The sequence below is a fragment of the Thunnus albacares genome, chromosome 15 (genome assembly GCF_914725855.1).
Source record: "Thunnus albacares chromosome 15, fThuAlb1.1, whole genome shotgun sequence".
In the NCBI taxonomy this organism is placed as follows: domain Eukaryota; kingdom Metazoa; phylum Chordata; class Actinopteri; order Scombriformes; family Scombridae; genus Thunnus; species Thunnus albacares.
Window position 1 is genome coordinate 18,071,678 of NC_058120.1, and position 13,062 is coordinate 18,084,739.

The 13,062-nt window shown below is 39.9% G+C and overlaps 1 protein-coding gene across 2 annotated transcripts in view; it reads right to left on the bottom strand.

Annotated features, from left to right (window-relative positions):
- cdin1 (CDAN1 interacting nuclease 1) overlaps positions 1–13,062 on the bottom strand; it is a 56,991-nt gene that overhangs the window by 39,139 nt on the left and 4,790 nt on the right. For both annotated transcript variants that reach the window (XM_044375730.1, XM_044375732.1), the window contains exons 3-6: positions 7,476–7,521; positions 6,282–6,346; positions 5,394–5,454; positions 119–191 (exon numbers count right to left, since the gene is read on the bottom strand). In XM_044375730.1, the coding sequence (XP_044231665.1) occupies positions 119–191; positions 5,394–5,454; positions 6,282–6,346; positions 7,476–7,521 (245 nt within the window). The remainder of the gene's footprint in view (positions 1–118; positions 192–5,393; positions 5,455–6,281; positions 6,347–7,475; positions 7,522–13,062) is intronic.

Consider the following 13,062-nt stretch of genomic DNA (forward strand, 5'->3'; position numbering starts at 1 on the left):
AATACAACTGAAATTGGGACTCAAACAGAAAAGGATTCAAAAGACAAAGTGCTACAATTAAGACTGATGGAGGGAATGATAGAAAGGACAGAGTGGGAAATGGAAAAGTGTTACTCACACATTCCACCCTCCAGGTCCTGAAGGAACCTGTCCAGGATGATACGAGCCATCAGTGCAGGAGACAGATCCACCTTAGCATAGATTGGACACAAAAAAAGAGAATTAGCCTTAATAAAAAACAGGCTAAGGCGTCAATGGGGAGTTAATGCTACTTCAATACATAGGGATAGTGGAATTGTTATTCCTCTCTGGAGAATTACTTCATTTACAAACCTTCAGACTAAATCCAACGTATTCAGTTGGAAGTGCGAACATATTTCAAAGCTGAAACGCTGAAATTACACAGCTAGTCTACCTTTGGCTGATGTCACATTGAAAATAATGATTGTAATGGCTCTAAATGATATTATTGCCTTTCCAAACCTTGACCCAACTTTCGACAATCTGCGCAAATTGGTCTTTGAAAGCCTTGCTTTGCAATAACCTTTCCCAAAGGAACAAGAGATCGACTATTACGCAGCCAGGCTACCCAGCTGAATTGCCTTTGCTTCTGTCAAACGGAAGATAGTGGTCTCTCATCTCATATGAAAAAGCTGCACATACTATGCCCAGCCTAGAGACAAAAGAGAGCTTTAATCATAGGATGATCACCAAGGCAAAAACTGCAGGAACCAACAGGACACACCAGAGGGACTATGGGAATGCAGTCCTTAATAGGAAGGATAGAACCTATGGCTGCAGCACTCTTTGAACACAAAGACACCTTGAGAGATGTGAGATGTTTTTGGTTTGAGTGCAGGCAGAAGCCCTGACAGGTAAGGGAGCACTAATGACTGGTACTGAAGGTGTCTACCAGATCACATTTCAGCACAATGCATTTCCACAAAATATAAATAAATAGAAAGTGTTAGAATGGTATGCACTGGAAACCAGCAGCTATTTTCAAGGCCAGCACAATGTGACAATTATTCAGTTCAATTAACAGGCATCTAACATAAAATATCCAAGATGTAGAGGTGCATGTATATGCTCTAAAGGTAAACCAGGCATATGGAATGAAATTATTTTTGAAAATATTGTATTAGACCTTTGTTTAAACAAAATAGATGCTGCAAATAAGAAGACACACCAAGTCATTCATTACTAAATTTCACAGTCTCTTCAGTATAGAGGGAATTAAAACATTGCTTGAAGACTTTGCCATTCCTAGCCAGCTCATTATGAAACACAACGTACTTGCAGCCAAAGATCATTTTTTCTCTTGTTAGCATAATTGGGGACCAAAAGTGAATTTGCCCTCAGCCTGTAGTGAGAATGGTGCGTTTCATCTTTTCTCTGAAGCTTCCTGGTAACGCTGGGAGCAGAGAGGCTTCTGTCTAAACAATGTCTTTTTACCCGCAGTTGTATTTGTTAACATCTCCATAATACTGCATTAAGAAGGAAGCTTGTAAAAAAGGCCAAACATGTCTCTAATAATTAAGGGGTGAGCACAGAGTTTATATCTTCATTAAGACCTCTGATAGCATTTCAGACTTAGCATTTGTAGCCTGCAGCTACAGTAGCTTTCCTCTCCCTAACCCTCCTCATTTTCTCTCCCTTTCTTCACCCTTCTCAATCCTTTCCTCCCTGTGCTTATTGGCCTTCTCTCCATTCACACCTTTGGATAACGAGAGAACATCAGATTCCTGGTAACCTGCATCAGGGTTGACACATGAAAAATGGCAACATTACTAACACTGGCTGAGCCTGAATAAGGACCACCTGATTAGTTCAGGTACTTGCATCTCCCTAATTTTCATATTAATCATGAGTCCATCTCGATTCTCAAGTCAGATCGCAGCACTTCATGAGCTTAAGATGTGACTGAGAGTCACAGGACCTTGAAATCCTGCTGAAAATAATCATTGTTCATTAAATTCTGGATCTGATTTTATTATCCCCCAAAGCTAACGAGTGTCACATACAGTACAGCATAACTGTGCCTGTTCTTAAGCCTGTATGTTTCACTGACCTTTAAATAAAAGTCTATATAAAGCATATAACTGCAACTGCTGAGTTTAGAACCAATATTCACCGAACACTTCTGGGGGTAAAAAAAGATTCGATGAGTAGTTTTCATCATTGTTAATCATTTCCCTCTGTTGGAGATATATTGTCTCATAAAGGGATGAAACTACATCAATTAGCGGTGTGGGAGACCATGAGTGCTTGGTTTAAATGTTAAGTAGCATATTAAAATGACAGTTAAATGGTTCATAGACAGTTATCTCTGAGCTGAATTTAATCCTTTAGAGAAAAAAAAAAATCACGTGTCAATTAAATGGAGAATGAATAATGGCAGTTAGCTTTGAGGTGCCACTGATGCATGTGAACTACTCTGATTTTAGATTAAGAAACCTTCAAATCTCATTGACTGCTGTAAGCACCAATAAAAAATAAAATGTGCAATTAAATATTTTAAAAGCTTATACAGCCCATTCTAACAATATATAATACATTTTAGAAGGCGCGGACCTATCAAGTTGCCTCTCCGTTAGCTCTGCTAAATTTACGAAAATTTATGTTGTTTACATTTATTTTTACAATATTATATTCACTTTTGTGAATATTGGACAATGATAACATAACTCCAAGTTATTCATCAGGATAGGGAAATGGTCAACTCACCGACTCAAACTCTCCCCCTGCTGACTCTGCCACCTGGCCGGTCCAGGTTTTCAAATGTAAACATCTGAGTAAACATCTTGGAAAAGTTAAAGGGGATGAACACCAGCTACGATCCCGACCACATAGACATCTAAGACCATATCCATCTCAACATTGGGGTAAACATGGAGGGATTAAACACCAGCTGCGATCCCAGCCACATGGATCTTCTCTGCCAAAGCATCCTGCTGGTCAATGTACAGGCGTTGGATAATAAACTGGACAACCTCCATGCCAGCATCAGTTTCCAACAGGATATCAGGGACTGTAATGTCTTTTGTTTAACCGAAACTTGGCTAAATCCTGGAATACCGGACAGCACCTTTCAACCAGGTGACTCTTTTTCTGTATACCGTTCTGACAGAAGAGATTGGCAAGGAAAAAGGAGGATGCATGTGCTTTATGGTGAATAAGGACTGGTGTGACGGTGGGAATTAAAATGCTATCCCGTTCCTGCTCACCTGATCAGGAGTTATTGTCTATCAAATGCAGACTGCATTTTCTACCAAGGGTATTTACATCGGTCACTATCACAGCGGTCTAAATCCCACCACAGGTGAGTACTAAGGCTGCCTTGTTGAATCTTGGCAAAGACTTGAACTACTCACAGGCCAGTAATCCTGATGCTGTGCTCATTGTTGCTGGAGACTTCAATCAGGCTGACCTTAAGAGGGTTATACCTAACTTCGGGTCCCCAAACTAACTAACTACAAACTACTCAGCACATCGGACCCACTACCGTCTGTACAGAAGAAGCCATAGCACACATCCTCCACACCTCCCTATCTCACCTGGACAAGAAAGGGAGCTATGTGAGATTACTGTTCATTGACTATAGCTCAGTGTTTAACACCATAGTTCCTTCCAGGCTAATGTGTACCTGGGATTAAACACCTCACTGTGCATGTGGATCCTTGCCTTCCTGACAGGCAGACCCCAAGTGGTGAGGGTAAACGGACACACCTCTTCTACCATCATCCTTAACACCGGAGCACCCCAGGGCTGCGTTTTGAGCCCTCAGCTGTACTCCCTGTACACACAACTGTATAGCCACTTTGGACTCCAACACCATCATCAAGTTTGCTGATGACACGGATGTGGTGGGCCTGATAACAGATGACATTGAAAAAGCCTACCTGAAGAAAGTAAAGGACCTGACCCACTGGTGTCGGGACAACAACCTACTCCCGAATGTCAGCAAGACTAAGGAGCTGATAGTGGACTTTGGGAAGAAGCAGGGAAGGAAGTATGCCCTCCTTAATATCAACAGGTCTAGAGACTGTTTCACCTAGGATGCTTGTGGAAATTCCAGGTATCCCTCAAATACTGAGGAATTTCTACTCCTGCACCATTGAGTGCACCATTGAGTGCATCATGGCAGGGAATGCCAATGCCTGATACGGAAACAGCACTTAACAGGACCGCAAGGCCTTGCCTAAAGTATATTGTCACCAGGCACACCATTTACACCAGAATAAGGCTAGGAGAATCATTAAGGATCCCAACCACTCGGATAACAGCCATTTCTCCCTGCTGCGGTCAGGAGGAAGGTACCGGATACACCATGCCAGCAGTGAGGGACTCAGGAAGAGCTTTTACCCTCAGGCCACTAGGATCCTAAATGAGGTCACTGCCTAAGACTACACTCCCCCACCCCTTCTACTTCCAATCATACACATATATTTATTACTATTCCTATTCTATTCAAACTCTTTTTAATGCACAAATTGAAGGAACTGATGGGATTACATTTCACTGTGATTGTACCTTATATTACGACATGTGACAAATAAAGTTGATTGATTGATCGATATACAAAATAACTAACAATGTATACAATTGACAAATGAATAAATGCAAGAATTTCAGTGTTTGGCTTCAATCCGTCTGGTATCAATTAACCATAATATCAATTTACATTTATAATATTTCAGCCACATTAGCTGTTTTTGCTGCATTTTATTCACTGAGCAGGAACTGCTGATTGATTATTTGGTGCCACTCTAATGGAAATGATAATTTACTGACTAGGTACAAAATGTAAGGAACACTAGTGGCCATTGGGAAGATTAATAGTTACTAATGTGAAATCCAGAAACTTGGTGATGTGCATATTTTAAGTGTTTAAATCATCAGTATATTTGATAACAAGCACACAAACACACACCATCCTATATTTGGATTTTGTACTATTGAATAGCTTGGATTTAAGTTAACATATAATTATAGGTATCCATACAACTGCTACTACATCAACCAAAGTACAAATACTACACTGACCTCCTAAAGTAAACAAGTGATGAAGAGAGGAATTAACAAATGACCCTGCCCTCACCTGTCCGCAGTTTGCGGCAACTGTGCCTAAACTGCAATTTGGAAAATTACATAATAAAACACAAAAAGTATTTTCACATCTGCTTAATGGAGGTGAGAGCTAATTACATCAAATAATTGATAATAGAGCAGACCATTTTACCAATTTTACTAATGACTAACAGACGACAGAAAATCAAAAACTGCTGCCAACTTCTATCTATCCAATCTATAGAAAATAGCAGGCATCCATTGATGAGATTTTTAATGGTAAAAAAAAAAGACAGAGAAAAAAATAAAGGTTATGCCATTACCTCATTGGCCAACTCCAACAAGACGGGAGCAGTCGGATGTGCCTTGGCTTCACTCAGATACCTTCATTACAACAAAGAACAACAAAAGCAGTGAAAAAACATGGCCCACAAAGGCAGACAGAAGGGTAGAGGGGACTAGACCAGGCTAGCCAAGACATGCTAATGTCCCTGATGACTTTGCCCTGGGTGGCATATGGCAGGCTCTATGCGGTTAAAACAGCACTGCTTGGAGGGCTTCAAATTTCCTTGAAGCCAGACAAGCATATGATAGTTAGTTAACTCCTGCCGCCTAAAAAGCCTTTTTTCCCTCGCCAGCTAAAACTGCAGCCCCCTTCAGATCTTACCCAGATCATCTCTGAGGTTTGTTGTTTAAGTGGATTAGAAGTGCATTATCCAGCCTTGTTTTCCTCAGAACAATGGCTTAATAAGCTAGATAAAGGGTAATTGCAATATGCAAAGAAGATTTTCCCCTTATAGCCTGTGTTTTTTTTATCCATATTCATTGAATTATAGATAATCAGCCCATCATAAGCCAGTGTAAGGCAAATGTCCAATGGCTGGTTATTTGTTTATTTTTTTCTGCTTTCAGTTTGACACGGAGAACAGAGCTTTAACTTAGCAGGTGCAAGTGGAGGTCTGGAATGAATCCTGAGGGTGGTGATTTGTTTGGGGGAGATTATATCTGTCACGGTGGCCCACCTACTCTCATGTGACTTTGGCAAGTCTCTTCCTCAGTCAGAGAAATGGGAAGACAAAGAGAGCATACAAAAGTGGGAGACAGATAAAGAAAATAAAAAAAAAAACAGTGATAGAGATGAGAGGAAGATAAACAGAGTGTGTGAGACAGGGTAGAGAAGAGCAATAAAGAAATACAGAGTAATACAGTACCTCTGGTAGTGGCTTTCAATGACATCTGGCGCATGGTGTCTTGAGATTGTTCTCTTGGTTCGTTTCTGTCGCAAAGGGAACACTGATGTAAGATAAACAACAACAACAACAACAACAACACTACTACTACTACCACTACTACTACTAATAATAATAACAATAACAACAAAATTATTATTATTATTATTGTTGTTGTTGTTGTTGTTGTTGTTGTTGTTATTAGCATTATTATTGTTATTATCATTATTATTATTAGTAGTAGTAGTACTAGTAGTAGTAGTATAATAAATAATTTTTCATAAAATTCCATTTGTTAAGAAGTAAGGGATTTAAGTTTTAAGTTTACAGTCCACCTGAATAAAATGCAGACCCTTTCAGCCTTGGCTCCTATTGTGTATGAATAAGCACCAGAGATCTTGGGTCAAAGTGATTTAATTTCAATAAGTTTGCTAAGGGTCAAAGTGTGCCCAGGCAAGCTTGTTTTACCCCCCATCCTCCTCACTCAAACCTTGTATTAATTTCCCCTTTTTCGATCAAACAATGACCCTATTCCACATTCCACACCCTGACATTTCCATGCAATTCAATTGCCATCCTTGCCGAGAAGGAGGAGGACAGGGGATAAAAAAGGAAGAGCATTGGTTAAAAAACAACTTATTTAAAAACTACTACACACAAAAAAAATGTAATTCCACAGAGACAGGCAGTGTGACTGACACCTGTCAGGGGGATGATAAATGACTCCATTTTCTGCCTGTGCTGCCTTCTGCCACTGGCGGCAGCGGCCATTTATCATCATCCGCTGTCAGCCGTGGAAAGCAGCAGTGACAGTGCGAGTCAGCAAACATTTAGCACACGCAGCCGCACTACACGGGGAAATTATTATTGTCAGAATAATAATGGTTTAGCATAATTTATTACAGGTCCACCAAATAAGCAGGGGCTAGATGTTATTAGACAGATGGATGGGAAGGCTTGGCAGACATCCACTGAGGCTCAGGCAGGCAAGGGCCCTCAACGTGAACGTGAGGAGGAGGAGGAGAGGGTGGGGGGGCTTGAAATAAACGGGGGTATGGTGGGGGGGCATCCTCCAAACCAATCAGAGAGCTGGCAGTTCAATTACAAAGAAATAAAGGGACATTCATCATTCAATTAGGCACCTGTCAGGGCTCACAAAGGAAGAAAACTTCTAACCTGGTACTCCAGGGAGAAGATGCTCAGAAGAGTGGACTGCGAGTGACTGGAACAAATAAAAGAAGGACAAAGTTAATTACCAGAGTGCATTGCACAGAGACAAAGGGAGAGGGGGAGCTTCAAAGCTGGGGCCAGCTGCCCTGTAATCTAAAAGAACATGAAAACAAGTGTGGCAAAGTTGTTCCAGATGAACACCTCTGACAAAGGATTCCTGCCACGATGGCGTAGGGGTGGGAGAAAGGGGGAGGATGTGTGTGGTATGAGAGATGAGAAAAATATAGCCTGTTTTTTTTCTTTCACTCATTCATACATACCATATTCTTCTACCATATTTAAATTTAGGCTACTGTAGTTAAAGCATTTTTTTTTAAATTGAAGTGCAGTTTATACTGTTGTAAAACGACACAAAGCAAAACAGTAAGTAAGCAAACAGTACAAAATCAGAGGGAATTAAATTCAATTCATGCAAATAATTGGTAGAGTTCAAGTCCAATTACGCCTCTTGGTTTGGTAGATGTCTCTTTGCAAAAGCAGTGACCGCTGTGAGTGTCTGTATTTGTTTGTGTGAATGGTGTAGCAATTCACAGATAGAGGAAAGTTTTCCTGCTTCACTGTCAGCGCTGGCATATGGGCCGTTCTGGAGCCCTCCCACTGCAACTGATGGGCTTTGAAAATGGAAACTTTCACTGCAGGAAGCTGGGACTCCCAGGAGTCGGTCAATTCCATGGGTTGCCATAAGCTACATTCATCTCCAGCTCCAGTCAATGTCAAACACCTGGCAGAGAGGCAAACCTGGAAAACAGGCAGCTCCGACAGCCCCTTCGATATATCCCTCCCCAACCCCCACTGCATCCTTTGAGTTGAAGATATTTAAAGCAGTGACAGATATTATTCTAATTGGATGGTACATACCTCCACCCCTCATATCAACAGAAAACATATGAATGCAGCGGAAGCATGCATACGCACATACAAACCGGTCTGTGATCGTCTCCAGTGGTTTTGTGTCTCCATATACTGCTCTCAGTATACTTGATTGTTAAATTTAATGGACTTTTCATTACAAGTTGCCTGAGAATGGTATGTAAATACTGACGAGAAGCTGAAGCTTCCAATCCACATTGAAATATTGAGTCCACATAGGCCTTCAACATCAATCACTATAAACCATGAAATAACCATGTGACTTATAAACAAAGCCAGAGGAATCTCAAACATTTGATTTCCGTCTGTAGTCTCAGTATGTGACCATATCTTAATAAAAGCATTTCACACACTGGAATGGTTTAGCAGTTTATAATGACTCACCCCACCAAAGGCATCATCTTGGAATCTCCAAATGCCAGTTTTAAACAGTTTTACTGCTCTGGCTGAAGAACAGCGAATTCTCAACAATTAGAAACTCTCTGGGGCTCAACCCATCACACAGATGATTCTCGTCAACCACCAAGTACAGTTGCAAAAGAGAATGACCGAATGTTTGAAGTAGGGGAAACTCTCAGAAAAAAACATTGCCACCTCAGCATTAATTTACAATGATGCTTGGGGACGAAGGGGCCACTGCAATTAAGTGGACCATTAAATGGTCAACTGTCAACATGAGGACACTTAAGGGAGGAAAAAAATTTCTTCCACACTTCAACCTTGCACCTGAGCATTTCAACAACATTACAGCCTTATTGCATGGGACCATCGCGATCCCCCTGTTGGAACAGACATCTGTTAGGTTTTAAATGGATTACTCTCTATAATGAGCATGATTACTGCCTAATTGCTAAATCTATACCCTGTTAACTTTAAAGGGACATAAACTGCTCTTAATATCTGGGAAAACATATCCGTTTCAAAAACACTAAGAACTTTGGGGACTTTTGTTTTTCTTTCTTACGTCAATCCATTTTTGCTGACATCAAAACTAGACAAAAGCACCACAACTGCTGAAAGTAAGTACATAAATATGATGTGTTTTTGAATGTGTTTTTGTTAGGTTTGAAGAGGAGAAAAAAAAATGAGAGCAATGTGAAGAGATGAGTGCATATATCTGGAACCAAACCAAGAGTTTGGGTTGGTTTTATAGTCTGTCAAGTTTTACACTGCACTCGTATTGTATAATGCCCCTTTTTCCATTTAAAAGACATTAGTAGTAAGTTATTGCAGGCTTTACATTAATGTATATCCAACCTGTGCTCTCCTGGGCACAGTATGCTCACATCATGCTAAAATATGGAGCCAAGTGCAGTCTTACAATAGGGATCTGATATGCCTGCTGAACAGTAGCATTACATTTTCACAGTAATTCATCCACCTTCTTGCCTCATAATGCCAGTATTTGTAGAATTCTATCTTATCTCAGGGGTTTTGAAAATAAATAAACTGATACAAAAAAAATCTGTTACTATTGCAAAACAAGATTCATTTATTCCTGCTTTTTAGCCTACAAAATGGCTAGTAATTAGAGTTTTATCCATATTTGTGCACATTATGAGTGCAGCAGCTAGATTAGTTAGGTAACAAGATTTTAAACCTTTTCTTATATTTCTACAATTTCCTGCTGATGATGAGGTTACAACTGAAAAATAAGCCACAAAAAAGAAAAATAAAGGTTTATGTCAATGTCATTAAAATGATTCTAAGATTAGAGAAACTTCTCAGAGTAAATCGAAAACAACCCCTTGGCTATAACAGAGGCGGGGAGGTTGGAGCCCTAAAAACTCGATCTGTGTATAGACAGACCATTGGTAAGACGCCTAAGTAAACAACTGAGGTCACCAATCCCTGTCTTACTTACGTAGCCTACTTAAATGTATTTTATGAATTATGGTGAGGTTTGCCGGTATGGTTTCAAATCAGTGTTCAGTCACTGAAATTTATTAAAGTAAACAATGAACACATTTGAAAATACATTTCAAAAAGAGTCTGTGACACTACAGCGCATCCTCACATTGACCTTTATAAGAAGAAGAAAAAATCCCTCCCTCTTGGATGTAATTTAGAACATGGGGAAACAGAAGGTTGGGTAACAGAAGAGTGGTTAGGGACTCATTCACTCTCAACCTAATTACCCTTCCTTACAACATAAGACAGAGCATTAATATGCACTGGCACCCAAAATAGTAAAGCGGCAGATTAAATTAAAAACAATTAGGGACTTTCACTTTGTCACAGAGCTGGTATGCCTGTCTGGTCAGTGCTTTAGGCTCTATTAAGTTACGCCATCCACCGCTTATGAATCTGACAAATTCAAACTTGAATTTGTCAGATTCATAAGCGGTGTTTGAGTGTTGAATTGCCTGATCTGCTTATGCATTCGGAAAACAGCAGTGAAAAGACTAGAAATTCCCATCAACCTAATTAATAGGAGATGGGGGGAAATCATGCTATCAATTATATTCAGAATCTTCCTATTTACAAATAATTAATTATAAACAATAGCTGTAATTTAGGTAATGAAAGCCACCTGGCTAATGGCATTGGTATCATATGCTGCGACAGTACTTAGCATTTGGTGTATCTGCATGCAGTGAGTGTTGCATGGTGCGACTCTTCAGGGCATGGAACTGGCTAATTGAGGTATAGCACATATTTTTACTAATGGCAATGCAGCTATTTTAAGAGGGGGGTGACATGGATGAAATGATTCACTCTTAGAGAGTGTATGGAGATAATGCTTAGTTTGAACACGTCATTCTATTGCTACCCACACCTCTTATTTTTATTATTAGCTAATGCTTTCCTAGCATTGCCAGAATGTATCTTAAGATGTCACTCATGCAAAAGTGCCGACAATAATATATTAAGCATTTACTTTCCTATATATCAATATTTTCTAAAGTGAAAAACAGCTGAATGTGGGTTAAACACTCTGGATATGCAAATGCTGCTAATTACACATGCTGATAGGCAAAATGCTAACATCTGTTTCTCAGCTAAGCCTACCATCATCTGCAGTGAAACAAATGCGTAGAAAAAATGTTCATGCGTTAATGTATAAATGTGATATATTTTGACAAGGGATAGAAGCAAACACAAATCTCAGTGTCATGCAGCTTCAAACAAATACTTGCACAATGAGCACACGTGTTTACAGTTTAAATTAGTTTTACGTGTTTGTTTGCTTTTCTGTAAAACAACTGAATAGCCTTCTTTCAATTTCAATTGTTTAAGTTAGATGCCAAAATGTATTATAATGTTTATAATATACATTAAAATGTATATTATTTGTATTATTAGGTTTAAGTGACAACAAAAGTTAGAATTTGAAGTAAAATTATATTTCTTTCAGTTTCACTATATTATCACTGTATTCTCAAGCTTGTTACTTACATTACTGTAGGAATATTTACCCAAAGCTTGACTCAAATGCATTCCACTACATTTAAAAGATAGTGAACCCCCTCCTCAATGTCTCTCTGGGGAGGCCACAGAAAACCTACCAGCCTGTGGTGTACTGTGGACAGAAATTGCTTTAGCAGAAGCACAACAGGGCATCTCACTGCCTACTGCTGTCCTAATAGACGGAAAATATGACCCTTACCCGGCCCTCTTCACTTTATTACAATCTTTCAAAATTCCTGTCTACTGAGGTGCCCGAAGATGTCAGAACTGTTTTATAATGGTAGCAAAAAAAAAAGCGGGAAAAGTCCCGCAATCACCACCCTAATTGTGATTCCTCTTGAAAGCTAAGGATCTTCATGACTCTGTCTGTGACAAAACATGTTATGGCTATTATAGTACGTTGCCATTGTTATAGTATAATTATTGTCACTGCTGCTTCTGCAAACTCTCGTGGAAAATTGAAAATGAGGTCCATGTTATCCGTCAAGTGGCGAGCGTCCACTGGTCTGGCAAGGAAACACATTACACTGACCAATTGCCTACTCCCCCAAGCGTGGCTGGGAAACTTGTACCATTCTGCGCAATTTGTTTCATTCTTCTTTTGCAATTGATCCCAGTATGCAAAGAGAACCTGGGGCAATAGACTCTACCATAGCTGCCCAGCAGAACTGTAGTACTCTGCTGTAGGTTTCCCTTTGTGTGTGTATGGCTTGGGGGTTGAGGGACAGCACTGATGCTACTGCCAAATACAGCACACAATACTTGCTTTTACCATTATCATATTCCTAAGTTGAATATCTGTCTCTACAAATATTTACATCTTATTTTGTCTAGCAACCCAGCAACTTTCAAGATAGTGTCCCTATAATTGCTATAAGCTACACCTTACTTGTGCAACGGGCTGCTTACCTCAGTGTTTTTAGCCCAATGAGCCGAAAAGGCAGGGCAATCTATAGAGTGTGCTTGGACAACATCCCTATGATATGAAGAGGAAGTAGTCATTCCTGTGCTTCCTAATCAAGTAATTGATTGCATCTATTATTCATGAACTCCTTAGCCTGACATGAAGTTGTAAACTCAGCACAGCTTCTCTTCTTTCTACATCTCTCCTCCTCTGCTTACACTTCATTCATCCCCTCACCCTTCCAATGCTCATCTAACCACATAAAGCTGTGGAATTAGTTTGCCAGTCTCTCAGCCTTCAAGGGTTGTACCCCTAAGCCCCAACTGCCAGTTTGTGTTTTGTTCAATA